Genomic DNA, 18,449 nt, shown 5'->3' on the forward strand with positions numbered 1-18,449 from the left:
TGTGAACACACAACAAACTCAAATCCTGTTTAGAATTAGTGTGTAGTTTGGATTTAGGAAAAGCTTCTTGTTTCCTCTCGACGGATCTGCAAGCATTGTTTCTCCTTTGTCCCAGTTAAGTCAACAACAATAGTTAATTCAATGAATGAAATGCAAACACAAGCTGCTCTATAGACACTTTATTGCTGAGTTTATTGTTTTACACTCAATGGAATGTTTAACTGTGTGTTTGGTGGGCCAGTCCAAACACTCACCCTCCAAATATCTGTTACCAAACCAAGATTTAAATAGCAAAACAACTATAATTCAGTAATACAATATACATGACACTATAAAGTCTTAAGGTGAATTCATTCTCACTAACATATAGGCTATAATGGTCCATTTACAAAATGCTTCTTTATATATATTTATATATAAGATATAAAACAAGAGTAATGCACATTCTTCAAAAGGTAAAGAAAATGTGGTGTTTTGTATATATGCAGATATATTTGTGTGTGAATTCTGTTTGGTGGCAACAAAACATCACCAGACAGTCGTTATTACAAAGTGTATCCACAGCATACAAAATAATAACACATTTATTGTTCAGGAGATCTACTGGAGGAGAGAAAGGATTATTAAAGAGCAGAGTATCATCACCTACATAGACTGTAGGAGACAGTTAAAATGATCATTAGCCTTATATTTAAATATATGCTGTAATGTAATTATGTTGTTTTGTGTGTGGTCAGCGACTATAGTTAGGAGTATTTGAATTTTTAGCCAAATTGTCCCTTTTCAATGCAAAAATATACATTTTTGAATTCCTATGCACTGGTATTGCTCATTTTCATACCAACGTAATCACACAGTCCAATGTCCATTTTAAACAACTCTGATGATATTCTATATTTTTCTTACTGTCAACAAATCCCATGAATACATCAAAACCAATGATGAATTTATTCTATTAACAAGTATTGCCTTTGTACATTATATATCGTATTCCTCTGTGCCATAGAGCTCCATTATTGTCCAAAAACTGTTAAAAACACATCCATGACCCTCACTGTTACACTGTCCTGGTGCTGCAAATACTACATATATTAATCAGCAGCTGAAAATAATCCCCATAAAATACACTATTCATTTCTGTTTGAGTAACATTTGCTAAAAGCCACAGTGGCCAGCTGTTTTAGGAAATTATTTAGCATTTAAAAAAAATGACAGTGTATATTACCAACTGGTTTTTAAACAGGAGGAGCACATGAGTTTCTGACAACATTGGGAGGTCAGGAAGTGCTTGAGATGGACCAACACATTGTTGGTTTTGTTATTTTCATGGTATTTATTAACAATAATGAAAATATAGAATATTGACAGCCTTATCCTTTAAGGATGCTATTATAGCTCAATAGTTATGTGTCAGTTATTGCGTAATTACTTTATTTCAAGAGGTGGAATGAAAATCTTTCAACCAGTGAAAATATATGTAAGATATTTCTCTGTAGATGTAAACTGCAGACAGTTTTGTTTTCTTAATGAATACAATAGTCAAGTTACTGAATGAGCTCAAATCCACAGACTTTACTGTATGTAGCGATGGCACAAATGAACTATTTGTATTATTTATTGTCTGCTGTAACTAAACCCTGCAGGTTAAGTAAGATATTATTATTACAAAATGTTTACTGCAGAGTGGTGTACTTGTCTGACACATATGACTAGCATGGGCATGGTAAACACACACACACACACACACACACACACACTGTGGTGGATCCCCTCTATCTGACTGAACAATAGTAACTTCTGTATTATAAGTCACCACACACTGACCGACTCTCCTCGACAAATACAGAGAATTAAATTCACCGAGAACCTTTATCGCTGCAACCTCTTAAACACGGGTAACCAGATCCTAAATGCTGGCATTGTACAACTATCATACCTGTCATGCTGAATACAAAGCAGTGAAAATCTGAGACTGTATTTTTCAAAGGAGGATTTTCCCCGTCTCTTCAGAATTACACATTCTTCACTTGGAAAGAAGCCTAAAAGCCAAGAGCAAAGTCCCTTTAAATAATAACCGAACAAACCTACAACTGTTTGAACACAGACGGTGGTGTCTCGTCCACTATTTGACAAGTATAACTACAGTTGTAAAGGAGTGGTGAGTGACTGTGACTAGACTGATGGCCGACTAAAACAAGCCCACCTGTTTATATACGAACTATACAGTAGATATCTCTTAATGTGCTTGACAGATCTCAGGCAGAAGAGGGAGAAGTACAGTTTGATTGCAGGTTACATCTTGTACTTCACAAAAACAGTCCTGGTGGTGTTGTCGTCTTTTTTTCGTCTCACTTGATCCTCACGTGATGGGTTGCCAAGGTTTTAGGCTTCGTACACCCTGTAGGAAAAAACAAAATTATAGTTAATTTCTTTGGCCGCAGTTTACATTTTTCTACCTTTTTCACCAGGTGTTTTCCTTTAGTCTGTGGATAAATAGAGATCAAAAGTGCCTTGTATTGAACTTGGCAGACATGTGGATGTAAGCAGAAGGACATTGGTTTAATCACCCTGTAACCCACAGAGTCCCTGTGGAAATGAACTTCTGTAATCAGCAGAACACTGATATCTGTCCTCTCCATGGGGCTGTTGTTTGTGGCTGTCCCTGACCTCTGACCTCCCCAGTAGTCAGGAGGTCAGGTGAGAGGAGGGATTTCAGCAAAACAAATCAATAAAGCATCACAGGAAAAGCCGCTGGACATGAGCTATGACTCAGAGTCAGTGGTAAGATAGGGTGAGGGTGTTTTTTGTGTGTAAATTCTGAGCTTTTTTAGCTTTATGTCTTACTAATTATATCTATTATACTGCAGAAAACTTAACATTAAATAATAATTAGTGCTGTCATCTGCAAACTAACTGCAACAGCCACCAGAGTCATTAATATTTATGAAAATACTTAGCAATTGTCACATACATTTACTCTTTTGTCTTTAGCGTATGTTGTAAAGTTGTAAAATAGAGAAAAGGGAGTAACATGCAATAAAATACATTAACTAATCAATTGTCCATATATATTGATTTTATCCAGTTGCTTTTATTATTTATTTGTATAGGAACAAGTATGTAGCATGAACTAATGTCACATGCCGCAATCTTTATAGCCTAGTCCCTAGATGGGCCTTTAAAATACATAAAATTCAACGAGAAAGTACATACAAAACAGTACAAGACACAAACAATTGACAAACAATGATACAATAGAAGTATAAGGAAATGACAAGCACCAGATTACTCATTACTACTTGACTGATTCCTCTTTTAAAAACCGTTTTAATTCGAGTTTAAAATGACCCTAGTCATAATCCATTACCTGTGCTTGTCCTTCCAGATGCGGAACCATTTGACCAGATTCTTGGTGCTCTGAAGTTTGGGATGAAGACAGTACTCCTGCCCTTTGAACCGGGACACGTTCTCCATCGTCACACTGAGGAAGGACGCAGAGATGAAGAGACAAAAAGAGAAAGGTTTAAAAAAATCAAAAAGTCTACTATTACTGACAAAATATTCACAGACAAATAAGCTTGCTACTGTGTTGTATAATGACTGATGGCAAAGTGGTTAGTGAGGAAAATATATTTATGCAATAAATATCTGACTTTTAAATCAATCCACAATGCAATCATTTGGCTACAAAAAAGTTTGCTGTCTGCACAATAAATTTGTTGACTTCAATAGTTTGAGAGAAGGTCGAGATGAATATGAAGTGGAGAAGAACAGAAATTCTGACTAAACCCATCTGAATGCCAGTTTGAGTCAAGTTGTAGCACAGTTGACATGTTTTTTTGTCCCAGATTTCAGCTGCTATTCTGTGCTGCCCTCAATAACGTTTCCGCAGTGAAATGCCCTCACATTCAAAAGATTCAGCTTGCACAGGGTCGCCTGTTTCTTGGCAATGGAGCAATATTATGGAGCTGCCACTAAAATATGTGACATCTAAGCTCATTGAATCAAATGGTCTGTCTGTAACCCTCGGCTTAAGGCAACAGCAGAGACACTCTGCCTGCATGTGGCATATTCAGGCCAAACAAGAGAAATGTGGGAAAAACTCCCACCATGCCATGGGGCCTCTCCATCCAGTGACACACTCAAAGACTCGACAAACCATGAATGTTAAATGAGTCGACTTCAGGAGAAAAGACTCGACTCTCAATAAAAAAGATGCATTCAGTAGTTATAAGGATTAGATTAAAGAGTTTTGCATCTATTTTCCTGCCCATTCAGTTGTCACTTTGTCTGGCTATTGAGGCTTTACTTGGCCAGCTCTATGTGCTTTGTTATGGAAGAACTGTGCTTTGAGTGTGTGTGTGTGTTTGATTGAGAGAACATGAAAGTGCTTTTTGTATGCGTTCATGCCAATGGCTTCATATCTGTGAGGCTGTAATAAACGTACCCTGAATGTTTGCCCATGGCTCCTCAGCAGGAGGGAAATATAACCTCATTACTGTGTTAATATGAGCTTTAATTTCTCCTCATTGTCATTCAACTGGGTAGTTAAAGTGCAGCCACTGGCTCGAACGGCTAATATGGTTGGCAAAATGTTTCATAACCACATGGGGAGAAAGGAAGACAGCGAGAGAGCTAAAAGAGGGATGTCAAAGGGAAAGAAATGAAGAAAAGGGAATGATGGTTGTGAGGTAGAAGAGGAAAACAAAGACCAGAGATGAACATTTAAAGTACATTTACTCATATGTGAGGTTTATACTTTTAATCCAATACATTTAAAGTAGAAATATTGTATTTATTTATTACTTTTCAGATTAAAATTTCACATAAGATCTATGATCTAAAAACTTAAATAACCAAAAAGTTTAGAGAGTAGCAAAAGTAGTACAATGACCTCCACCTCCACCAGCTACTTCCAAATGCTTCTTACATACTAATAAATTAATAATAATAATCCCATAATATAATATTGACAATAATATAACACTCTTAGATGAGTTATTTTGTATAATCAGTCATTTTTATACTTTGAGTACATTTTGTTGGTGTACTTTTACTCAAATAATGGAGTATTTTTATAATGTTTTACTGCTACTTTTACTTAAGTAATCAATCTGAATACTGTCCTTCAACCTCCACTAAGACATGACAAAGGGTAGAAGAAGAGAGGTAGCAAGGAAAAGACAGAAAAAGAAAGTGACAAATATAGAAAGAGCATCAATAAGAAACAGAGTGAGGAGAATAAAAAGAGGGTGAAAATGAGATAAAAGAGAAAGTATAAGACAAAGTGGAAAATGACCAAATTAAAGAGAGGAAGGAGAAAGAGAAAATGGAACAAACAGAAAGAAACGAGGAGAAAACAGGGAGGTTTCAGGCCTCGCTGGCTTGTGTGTGCTGTTAGGAGTGGCCGCTAAGAATGCCAAACTGACTGTCGTGAGCCAAGCGGCCACAAAAAAGGCCAGGGGGGGCTCTCTCTCGCTCATTTCTCTCCCACTCCATTTCTTTCTGTGGCTTTCCGGAGCCCGCTGAGGCTCATTTTTCACTGGGGGACCGGCGGCTGGTGGCCCCCATCTCATGCTAATAGACCAGCCTGTAATAATGGCTGCATGGTGACGGGGAACGTACGCTCACACAGAAACAGACCTGTGAGTTGACACAAACCAAATGTTCTCAAGAGTGTGTTTTGCATGGATACACACATTTAAGATAATTAATCAATCTAATCAATGTTTCTTCATACTTTTATATAATTTTAGTCACTATTTATTGTTATTATAACTTATACTTTAATGTGACTTCTTTAATACTCAGCCTTTATACCACCCTTATCGTTTTGTTTGATACATGATTAATTGATCAGTTTATCATGTAATGGTTTTAGCGCTAAACAATACTGGAATTACTGGGATTCATATGATCTAATCTCAGTTCCATTTGAATAACTTTGTTGCTATCATATGTGCACAGTTAATAAATTCCATTTTGAAAAGTGAAATTAAAATGGTGTAATTGTTCTTATTGTTACTGCCCAAACATGTGTGTAATAGTGAAAATCTAAATTAAATCTTTAAAAAATTTGACGGCATGTTCATAATAGAATAAACCTCACATCATTTCTGTTCTGTTTAGAGATCTCAACACATGATTCATTACGAATTGGGAAGAACACTCAACACACACACACACACACACAAACCTTTTTTGTTTTTTATTTTAATCAATTTAAGGGGACATCGCTTTGATATTAAGTTGCTTTTTAGTCTCTGTAAGTCTCTGTAATGTGACCGTGTAAAAAGATTTATATCACATCCACAGAATCTGTTTTCTCAGTTTGCTTCTGCGTTTATCCAGATTGTGTTCACTGTGTGATATCATAGTTTGCCAGCAGGTGGCAGCAGAGTTTCGGCCATAAACATAAATTGACTCCGGGGAGGCTCACATAACATATTCCCATCTGTTTTCCCTTCATGTACTGTAGGTTTGACATGAAACACTTCAAATGAATTCCACACAGAAATCCCATCTCACATCTTTAGCTACGTGTGAGACTTGATCCCCGGCACTTGAACTCAGATCATAGTTAAAAAAATATACTACAAACTGTATATGTAATGTAAGTTTATTTATCTAAGGCTAGAGAGTCTGTCTTTGCACCACAGGCTACATTGACTCTGTTTGGATCCCTCTTGAAGAAGAGGCCTAGTTATCATCAGAGGAGTTCATGCTGCATTCCACGATGGCTCAAATTGAACATAATATCCGTTTGTGTGCTTGGGCTGTGTTTTAATGGGTCAGAGGTCAGACGGCAGACAGTCAGAGAAGGTAAAAGGATCAAATAGACAGTTTATAATTTGAAAACCAAGGTAAAAAAAAAAAAAAAACTGGAATGGAGGCTGTAGGTTGGGGTGCAACAACCCACCAAAAAAGGTAGAAATCAGTTTTTGAGATGTCAAGTACACATACATTTATATATTATATGTAATAATGATTCACTGAATGTAATGCATGCGAATTTTGCCTTTTCTTTTTACAGTGGCGATGCTTCAGTTTATTACTGTAAGTCTGGAAAGTAAGCTAATGGTTAAGTGGAAAGCACCCTAAAAGTTCTGGAAAGTTTTGGAAAGCTGTGTTTCTTTTCTCATCACTTTTCCAACAATAAATCATTCCAGCTCCTGAATGCCGGGTGTCGTTAAATCGTCAGTTCATCATCACACTGTAAATTCTCCTAAGTCCTCAGGCACTGATGACAGGATATTTTGATAGTGCCCGAACAGTTGTGCTGCCAAATATTTTTATAGTACTTTAGAGTACAGTCACGGTACACTTGCAGTTGTAAATCTGTGTGTCAAGAAAATACAAATACTGCTGATGGTATGACTTGTAGTGCGGAGTACATGTAGGGAGAAACAGTGGGAAAATAAGTGGAGGAGCAGAAGAGGAAAGGGAAGAAAAGCAAGAGGAGAGACAGATAAGTAGATAAAGGTCAAGGGGTGAAGGAAAAATAATAACACAAAGGATGAGATGGATATGGAGGAAAGAGCGAGAAGAAGTAAAAGACTAGTTAGGAAAGGATGCAGTCAGAGACACAAGAAAGAGATCAAGCAGTGGAAGAGAAGAGCGATGGAGGAAGAGAGATAAAAGCATGACTCACAATATCATCTTCTCTTGGCAGAACGGGTGTTTGGGTTTGATCTCCAGCTTCTGTACATCCTTGTATCTGATCTTTGGTCCTTTTCTGGTGCACCTGCACTTGTAAGCTGTTGAGAAAACAAACATATGTTGTTCTAACTGTAACACAATGAACTTACTCGTAGTGCAGGGATTTCAAAAAGTATAATGGAAACCGATCACGTGTAAACTTTTCCAAATTGTGTGACACATTATTGAAGTCAGGCTCGTAATTACTTCCAGCTTTGAAACTGACACGGATATAAAATTGATTACAGCGAATTGGCTCTCGATCACGATTAAGTCTCTGGTTTATATTTAAATTACACAGTGACAAGGAGGATTACCACTATTTATGTCTGCTGCTTACATGCTTTACAAACACTCTTTTCCTTCAGTTAACTCTTTGATTCATCTATTACACAACGCAGTAAATGTTTTAAAAGCAGTGAGATATTTTTCTATTCACACAGTTAGTACAAGTATTTCTAAAACATCAACTTTTCAACTGAGAAAAAAAAATGGCATAATTTTAGGTTTATTGATTCACATATAACAAAATACAACATGTTAGACTTTGTCAGGGATTGAACGATAAACTCCTGGATTCATTTTCATTGTTGTCTCTTATTGAATTTCACTGTAGCATCCATGTTGTTGCTGCAATAAAAGATATTATCTGCTGCACGTCAGCAAGATTATCTGATTTGCTGTTTTACACGATGCAGCTAAGACTAATTGTGATTTCAAATTCAAGTGATTAAAGAAAAGTTTAAGTTCTGTGGCTTCTTCTGTCCTGCTACAATGATTTAAAACCTACTTCTCGTGCACTTTTCTCTTTGAAATGCTCTATTGTTTAGAGAAGTCATGCAGCTACATGCAGTCACACTTCTAAAGCATCTATACATTTATCAATTTCAATTGCTTTCTTCTAGCTGTCAAGACTTTACGCTGCTGAATAAAAGCAGAGGAAATTGGTTTTGGGGGGGGTTGTAATATTTGTGTTGGGAGGTGACGACCTAGATAGTCCAAGGTTTCCTTCATCCATCACCTGCTCTCCTCTGTCCTCATCCGCCGGACACTAAATCTGTCACTAGCCCAACAGCGGTGCAAGCACTTAACACAGACATGCTGGACAACAGAAACCAATAAAAGCGGGGGAGACGCTGAGGTTTATGGATCCGTGTTCATGTCAGGACTGTGTGATGGGAATTTAGGTGGAGGTAAATGTTTCTCACAAAGTCTATACAGGAGGAGATGGTGTCTTTTTTCTAACAGCGTGTGCCGATTTACTTATGAACGACTATAAAACTGTAAAACATTTTATAAAACCATATAAAATGAAAAATAAAAACAATATGTCAAAGGATTTTATGAACTTAATGACAGTTTTTCCTCTTTCCTACCTAAAACTGATGTGGACATGCTTCTAAAGTAGCTGATAAAGACTAATAATGCTCCTGACAAATACAAACTTATAATAGAAGTGGCAGAAGTTGACAGATATACATCCTCCCAGGCAGTGAATATATTTAGAATACATTTAAGACAGATTTGCAGATTGTTTTTTGGTCAAAATACGTTCCTCTGTACATCTGTTAATCATAAAGAAGACATTTCATTCCATCCTCTCTCACCAGCCCCCCTCTCTCCCCTCCTACTGACCCTGTGAATATTGGCTTTAAAATATTTCAGCTACATATGGTAAGCTTCACTTTTCCTGCCAGACACGCAGAGTGAATGCACAGAGCCTCAGAGTGGTGTTCAGGGTGCAAAAAAAAAAAAAAAAAGGCTTGCAAATGCCAACTTCAGGCTCATGATGAGATCAGATTTAACATCTCAGACTGCAATTAACAAGTTCTCTGTGTTTACTGATAGAACAAAGTATGAAAGAGCTGCTGAATTGAATGTTTTGAATGCAGCAGGTTGCATATACATGTCAATATGAAGTTTTACATAAGATGCCAGCAGTCACACCACTCAGACACTACAGCTAAGTTGTTTTCATAACCTGTGCTGGAGATTTGGGATCTTTGGCAGCAACTTCACACATGTTTCAAACAAACTTTAGATAGGAAAAGTTAATTTTGCACTTAATTCTCATATCCCTCTCTTTAGACACACATAAAAAAAAAAGAAAATAAGGGAATCAATGACCACACAAAGGCTTTCTCCCTCCTATTGTTGATTTTCAGTTACATCACCATAACTTCAGAACAAAAAAAGCACAATCCTACAACATAGAAAGTAAAATAAATCAGCTTTTTTAAAGTTTACCTTCTGCGCTCAGGAAGTATAAGGCCACCACTAACAAAAGTAGCACTGCTGTGCACCGATGCATGTCTTCACAAGTAAAAAATAAAGATTTCTTTTTCTGAAAAAAAACAAGCAGCTGTCCTCAAAATCCGAGCTCTCCAGTCAGTCTATGCGAGTAAACGCACAAAAAAATGAACACAAGTCTTTAGAGGTGTAAATAACATCCACTTGCACTGTTGGATGGGAAGACTGAAAGAGCGCTGAAGGGTTTCTGCTTCTTTTTTTTTTTTTTTTTTTGGAGTCCCTTTTGGAGCGCTGATTGTGCGTCCTGAGCGCTTGGATGAACCTCCAGTCAGTCGTTTAGGTCTCTCCCCCCTTTTCTTCCTCTCTCTCTCTCTCTCCTTCTGTCGCTGTGGAGAGGCAGGCAGCAGCTCTTTTAAAAAGCAGCCCGCTGTCCCCATCTCATTAATATGCAGCACGGCCAGACAGCGAATCAAACACTTGTGGAGAACATGGAAAAGGGGAGGGAGGGAGAAAGAGAGGACACAAAATACACATATTGTCCACCAAAATGAGGGTGGTGACGTCTGCTGTGGTAGATTTTTGGTTAGTTTATATCCCACAGCTTCTGTCCTCACGATATAAATGACAGAAAACTTAGCGGGATGTTGATAAACCTCATAGATTTCACGAACGGATTTTTTTTGTGTGTGTGTCCAGTAGCTGCGTTGCAGGGTTACTTAGAAAAACAGAGAAAGATGGAAACTTTTCGGTTCATATGCTGTCTCAACAAAGTTTTATGGTCAATTACTGGATCACTTGATCCTCCTGCACTCTGTCTATTCTGTATTTCTGAATTGTAGAATATTTGCCATATTTATATGTATATATATATATATATATATATCTTCTGCACAATCCCTGTTCATGAAAATTAATTTTAATTCTTCTAAAATTTTGATACCTGTGCATTTATTCTACCTTTTCAACAAGCCGGGGAAACGCAATTTCATGTCTTCATATGTATTTGATACTGGAAAGTATAAATGTAAGTGTGGTGAGATGACAATAAACGTCTTGCATCCTTGAATTTAACCCTTTTTCTGGACAGTGAAAGTGCTGCTCGATGTCTTAAAAACAAGAACATGCATTATCCAACATCTTTCTGTCGTTATTTCTCCTCATACAACAATGAATGTATGCGCTTATATTGGTTGCCATGGTCACAGAAAATACTCGTTTCTGATTGGCTAGAAGTTAACCGTTAACGTCACCTCAGAGATCACGTCAAACACCCAGCTACTGTAACACAACAGTCCAGTCGCAACGGCTCAGCTCCCTTTATTGAATGAAGAGCGTGACATATTGGTTGAAAGCTCTGTAAAACTAAGTGGACATTTGATTTGAGCTGAGATATTTTTTGTTATATGTAGGTCAAGAATGAAATTTCATGCTCAAACCTCCAACATAGTCCGTCTTAATCAGTACACAGGTATCCATAGCAATGGCACTTGCTATACTTGCTAACTGTTAACTGTTGTTAAGCTAACTTTGACCAAGGGTTAAACAGACTAATCCAAACTCTTAAAAAATTATGATAATTTGGTAAAACTTTACTTTAAGTCCCTGTTGAGAACATATTAGCAGCATACAAACATTTAATAAATGGTAGCATACTGTAATATAGTTGTTATCATACACAGTATAGGTTGTGTTTGTTTACATAACGTTAGGCTAGCTGTCACCTACTAGCCTATAACTCTGCCTGGGCGTCCATAAAAGAAAGCTGGTGTATAAACAGATAATTAAAGGGAAAATTCACTGCTGTGAATATGATGATTTCTTAAAACTAGGTCCCCTATGTAGTAGAAATGTGCAATTCTTTTTGAGATTGGTGTCTTATAAGTAGAGAAAACAGGAAAAAGGCTGTAGATTCCCCATATCGCTCTTAAGGGGAAATCCTACAACCAGAATGCATTGTGCACGTCCTGTCCGATCATCCACTGATGGTGTGTTTACAGAAAGCAGGGGGCGAGCACAGAGACAAAGTTTCATAAACAAAGTTAGTGAGCAGTGTTATATTTCTTTATTGAGTCTTGTTTACATTTACACATTTTTTCCTCATCAAGACTGTATATATCTTACTGGTGTGCAAGGATCATAATACAAATGGCGTGCTGGAGTCAGTCAACAGGAATCTTTGCAAACTTACCAAGTGCTGCACACAAGCCAGAAATGCCATTGGACAGTCAAAACACCTCAGAGCTTGTTTTGGAAAACACTCATGAATGAAGGGGTGAAAACTGCAACCAAACTGTTTCTCTTACCTATTTTTGACGCAGAGGAGCCGGACACCAGATTTTTGCCAAACTGGATGCAGCTGCCTAAGTTAACGTACAGATAATTTAACACAGTTGCTGTTCTGTATTCAGAGTTAAAGTCTGATATAATATTCTGTCAGAAAACAAAGTCAGGTTTATGGAAGCACCACAAAATTTGTTGAAATGTAGAGTTTTCACTCTGTCTCTATTCTCTCTGACAATACTCACTGGTCACCGGTCGATGCTGCAACGCCCCGCTTTCGGCGGCTGCTGTAACGTCACTCCCGTGGTTGCTTCCTTCATACTCTGTTTTGTCACTATATTTGGCCTCATATCATGAAACTAGTTTTCTTCCAAATATAGTGATATTTTAAAGTATTTATTAGTATGATATTTTAATGTCTGCTTGTCCCTATCGCTGGCGTATATAGTATAACAATATAGTAAAACAGTTCTAATGATGTATAGAGCTGCAATGTTTATTTCATTCATCAATTAGTTTAATCAACTAGTTTAATCAATCATTTTTAGTCATTTTGTAAGAATAAAATTTCAAGATTCTCTGATTCCAGCTTCTCAAATATGAATATTTTCTGGTTGCCTTAGTCCTCTATGATAGTAAACTGAATATCTTTGGGTTGTGGGCTGTTGGTCGGGACAAATTCATCATTTTACGGACCAAACAACTAATCGATTAATAGGGAAAATAATTGACAGATCAATTGATTATGAAAATAATCATTAGTTGCAGCCCTAATAATATAAAATATGTCTTAGTAGAGGTTATGATTGCTAACAAATCCTACCGTACATTAATAAACATGTGAAATTGTCCTTACATCTGCTTATAACTACATTATAGTATTTAAATGTGTGTCTACTGCTTATAAATTCTAAATAGGATGAGTCAAAGGAAAAATGTTATGTAATTTGAACAAAAGTTCTTTGTTTTGCTTGTGGTAAGTGCTTTCCACATTAGGACACTTCAGTGTGCATTATCCTTGAAATCCTCCTGCACAGTATCGACCATCATTTTACAGCGATGACCAATCAGCAGTATCAGAACATCTTTTGTGTCAGTCTTCGTATTCTTTTGTTTTGAATTTTAAGACATTAAAAAAACTCAGCAGTAGTTTTTCTGAATATATGAGCTATTGTTATTCTCTTCGCTGCGTATGAATAAATGCAGCCATTGTATCTGGGGACGCCATCAGGCTGAACTATTGGCCTGTAAGAGATAGCCCTGAGAAGAAGGTCTGACCCCTCCCACCTGGGACACTCTTACCACAGGATTAAACAGCATTCATCACCGTCCTGCATCATGAGGGATTTGTATGTGTGCGTGTGTGTGTTTGTGTGTTCACCTCCCTGCCCTGAACTCTGATGCAATCAACTCCTTTCATTACTCAAACCAGCGGCCATGAAATGTCCGTCTGCGCCATGTGTGTGTATGTGTTTTTATACAGTATCGTCATGGATGTATGTCCATCATAGTGTGTGTTCCTACGTGAGCGCAAGCATGTACATCCGTAAAAAAGCTGCCTGATGTGTGTCGTTGGTATTTATTGGCTAACATGTACTGTATGTGCAACCTGAATGGTGAGCAAATCAACTGTGAATCTCTCTTGATGTCACCTCAGGACGGACTATGCAACACACTGTGTGGAGTTCAGTAGCAGGATTTAAACAACAACAACAACAAAAAGAGGACTTTATCCCAGGTTGCTGCCTGAACATGGAAAACCCTGAAGTCACACATAGAAAAAAAAAATTCAAACCTTTGATCCTGAGATTATGAACAACAATAGGTCGTAATGTCAGCTATAATTTCCAGCAACCTGGGACAGATTTGTGCGTATGTGACCCCTGCAGGACACGGATGCTGTGTGAATCCATCTCAAGTCGTTTTGATCTCAGGATAACAGACATCGGCGAGCTGTCCGTTTCAGTCTTCAGTTGAAGTGACTGATAATCAGTCGGACGTCTGTTGTCTTGATCCATTAGATCACTTCAGCTTCACTAAATGCTAAAGGGAGGAAAGAGATTAAAGGCAGAAATAGAAGCTATCAAATACAAAGGATTTCAGCTAGAAAGGAATCAGCCTTGAAATGATGATGAAAATGACATCATTAATCAGTCAAAAATGTTGTTTTTGAAATATTTTCAAGTTTATTATATTGTCATTTACCAAAACCTCACTGAAGAAATTGAGAACATCTCAACAGTTGTATTTGTTTTGTTTATTTCTATATATAAAAGCAGCAGCTTTGACAATGAAGCACAGAGAACAGTAATAGAGAATATAATTATCTGACTTGTACCAAAATTGGTTACAGATGCTACCAGGAGGTTGGTGCCAGGTTCTTAGATAAATAAACTGTAATAAAACTCGGAAAGCCTTGAAGCAGTGGTTCACATAACCCGACAGTACTATCTAATGATCTCAAATATCCCTTCATACACCCATATCAATCATGTTCCAAATGTGCTTGATATTGAAGTGGATGTTATTTAACAGTTTACTTTATAAATGGAGATATTTTTAGATTTTTTCCCCTAGCGATCCTGGAATTGTCAGTGTTTAGGTTTGGTCCGGTTTCTGTTTATTATCAGTAGGTTTGGTCAAGTGTGCGTGTTCACATCACTTTGAGGGACTGAAGGACACTTACTTTTAACAATCTATTTTGACTTCGCTGCTTGCTTCTTGAGAAGTTTCACCCACTCTTAGTTATGAAAATGTCATGTTTAGATGCTACAAATGACTCAGATTGGTGGGAAACTGAGACATGCTGATAGTTTGCTAGTTATTGTGATGTCCTATAGATCAGCATCACTCTAATTGTAACCTTATTTGAGCATTTATTTTCCTCCTAAAAAAAGATGTGAATCATAATCTCTATTTTTTTTTCAAATTTGGTACTCCACAGTATTTCCTTTTACCGACTGATAATTAACTCTGGTTTGGAGTCGTTGCCTTACTTTGTACTTTTCAGATGAACCCCATAAGAGGTCATACAGAGTGGTGAGCAGTTCAAGAGTGAGAGTTTTAAGTTTTAATTAATTTTCAGCAGGGAACTGAAAACCTTTTTTGATTCCACAAGAAAATAATCCAAACCTGAGAAAAATCATATTGATGATTATAAATTTATAGTTATATCTCTTCTTGTATCATGAATCAAAACATTTTTTGTAGCGGCTGCAGAAAAACATGACCTAAAATCCATTAACTATCATATCAAATCATTTTAACGATGAGGAATCACTGTGAGTTTCAAATGATAGTTGTCTTTTTGTAATAAACCCTTTATATTCTAACTATTATATTACAGAATAAATTTGTTTTTCCCTTGCTTGAGTACAAGGCCAGCTGTTTTGTGACCACCTCCAGTTCTTTCAACCAGACTGAATTCATCACACGGAGAAGGACTACGTCTAGTTACACAAACCTGGCCTGCTTGCTAGATTGTAAACTCAATTTGTCTGGGTGAGCTAACCTGCACTGTGTCTAATGGCTTTTAGTGGACTTGGCAGTGGTGTAAGTGCAGACGTAATTCACAGGGAAAATTGTACAGTTTACCCCAAAGTCAAACATGGCAGAGGGTGTGTGAAGTGTGTTTGGAGCTGTTTAGTTTAGAATGATAAAAGTAAAAAGTGTGAGAAGAGACAGAGAGAGAGAAGGAGAGAGTATGTTTGTGAGTGATGTGTGTTGGCAGCCAGACTGAACGTCTCGATATTTAAATACAGGCTGCAGTCTGTAACTAAAACACGCAAAAATTCTTCCGGTTGATTATACCCATCAGGGTATAAATAGGGCATCTGAATATTACTCCAAATTAAGTGTGTTGTGACATGTTTTTATGTTACCTTGTAGCTGAAATGACAGAGATGTCGGAGATGCTGTTATAATTTTAGTTAGGTTTGGAGATAAACATCTTAGAGATGATTTCTCCGTCAGATTTTCACAGCTTACACCATCTGTTACTGACAGAAACTTGAAAACCTTCTTTTACCACTGGAAGCACTTAGCTACTATTTTGTGCCACAAAGCGATCCAACAGATCTTTAATAAAATCTGACCCGGTGGTTCACACTGTCAAATGCAGATTTTTGCTCTGAAGTAAGATGTCCGTGGTATGAAAAGGTGATACAGCTTGATGAAAAACTCTCTCAGCAAATCTGTGGTCAAACTAAGTGACAGGAATCATGTGTTACTGAAATTGATCACCTTTAGATAATAACCTTCAAAAACAGTCCACAATAAGCAACATGATTTGTTTTCTATCATATCATAAAAAATATTAAATGAATACATTAAAAAAAATGTATGTAGCTAGTTCTAAACTATTGAGGTAAATTTGATACTTGAACAAATTAATTAAGAAAACTTTCACAAAAGACTTAAACAAGAAATGATTGTGTTAAGTTTAAAAATGTTTGAAATGAAAATATAATATTTTTCCCGCCTTAATTTCTCAGGTTGGACATTATTAAACAACACTAATGTTCATGATGATAATATTAAAATGCTGATGTTTGATATAGTTGATGCAGTAGATAAAATGTTTACCATGTTAACCATAGTTTAGCGTGTTAGCATGCTAATATTTGTCATTTAGCACTAAAGATAAAGTACATCTAAGGCTGATGGGAATGTCATTAGTTTTATTAGCATTTGAAAAACAAAGTACTGGAAAAATTTAAACTTTGACTTTATGATGGAGTTAGAGGAAAATCATCACATCATTAGAGAACATGAATGTATGTGCCAAATTTCCTGAAAATCCACCCAAGAGATGTTGAGACATTTCTCTTAAAACCAGGAATGTCAAATGAGGATAATCAAAGTTATTAGTCTGGGAACCGTAAATGTCTGCACCACATTTTGTGCCAATCCATCTTGTAGAGTTTGAGATATTTCTCAGGATAAGTGAAAACTTTGACATGCTTGATGCACAACTGGAAAACTCAGAGGGTCAATAAAGGATTTATCATCTGGGAACCATGAATGTCTGAACTGAATCTCACGGCAATCCATCCAATAGTTGTTGAGATATTTCAGTCTGGAACGAAGCGGCAGACTGACTAACTGTGTCTCTAACACGTCTAAACATTTTGAATGCCTGTCTGGTAGAGAAGAGCCCTCTTAGCTAAACAGTTACTGCATCATCATCAGTTCACAAGCACAACTTCTGTTCTCTTGCTGGATTGTTGGTTAAGTCAGAATAACTGAACACAAACAGAATTCTTCTACGTTCTCATTAAAGATGGATTTTCTCTTTCTGGGGGGCATCGTGCCTGAAGCTCGGGGGGTTCACCTGGTATTATTGTTTGTCTACTGTGTGATTGACTGTCTTTTGAAGCCAGGTAATTTTAGCTAATCCTCACTTCTGGGGGTAGTTTGGGGTTAAGATTAGAGGAGTAGGTGTGGGGATGTGATTGTAGCAGACAAAAAACTCCTCAAATATAAAATTATATAAACCCGCGGGTATGAACGTTTGCTTGTTTGGTATTACAGCATTAAAATAAATCATGGGCCTTGTCAGATCAGTGTCAATTGCTTCAAGTTATAACAATAAATAACATTGATTTACTGACTTTGAATAGGTGGAAATGAAGCTTTATAAAGATCTAGATTCAAAAGAAAGAACAGTACTCACAGTCTAGTCCTCTGTTGCATGATGTGCATTAAATCATGGAAAAACATAAAATTATATTATGTAAGTTCCTAAAGAAAGGGAGTATATGTCGAGAATATTTTCATTATTTTGTAACATTCATATATTTTGACAAATTTGCTTTAGCTAAATGCCCTACATTCACTGTAGCATTCTACTTATTTACATGCTATCTGCATGTTTTTTGTGGGGTTTCCTCCTGTTTCCTGTTTCCACAGTCCAAATACGGTGACAGAGAAAGCGTATATTTGCGTATAGACAGATCATCTGGTAGACAGACAGGTCGGCAGGTGCGGAAGATAATTGCAGGAAATAATGAGGGCTTCTACATGTTTGGTAATGCAGGCATGTAGGGACATTTCATACAGACATGCAGACAGGTGTGCTGATGCTGGGAAGTAATTACTGGTAATAATGGGATGCTACGCGGTGGCTGTTTTGCTGTTTGTTTCCCTGCAACAGATTTTTTCAGAAGCCAGTGGACAGAACATTCCTGCACGCACAGCTTATCTCCATGAAGTCTGTGGAC

At 37.1% G+C, this 18,449-nt stretch overlaps 1 protein-coding gene across 1 annotated transcript; it reads right to left on the reverse strand.

Annotated features, from left to right (window-relative positions):
- Positions 1-164: 164 nt before the first annotated feature.
- Positions 165-10,345, reverse strand: cxcl14 (chemokine (C-X-C motif) ligand 14). The gene is made up of 4 exons (XM_044363805.1): positions 9,946-10,345; positions 7,652-7,757; positions 3,368-3,481; positions 165-2,398 (listed from the first exon to the last, which is right to left on the reverse strand). Exons 1-4 carry the CDS (start codon positions 10,007-10,009, stop codon positions 2,383-2,385), a joined length of 300 nt encoding a protein of 99 aa, XP_044219740.1. The 5' UTR covers positions 10,010-10,345; the 3' UTR covers positions 165-2,382.
- Positions 10,346-18,449: the final 8,104 nt, after the last annotated feature.

The sequence above is a fragment of the Thunnus albacares genome, chromosome 10, assembly GCF_914725855.1.
Source record: "Thunnus albacares chromosome 10, fThuAlb1.1, whole genome shotgun sequence".
Taxonomy (NCBI): domain Eukaryota; kingdom Metazoa; phylum Chordata; class Actinopteri; order Scombriformes; family Scombridae; genus Thunnus; species Thunnus albacares.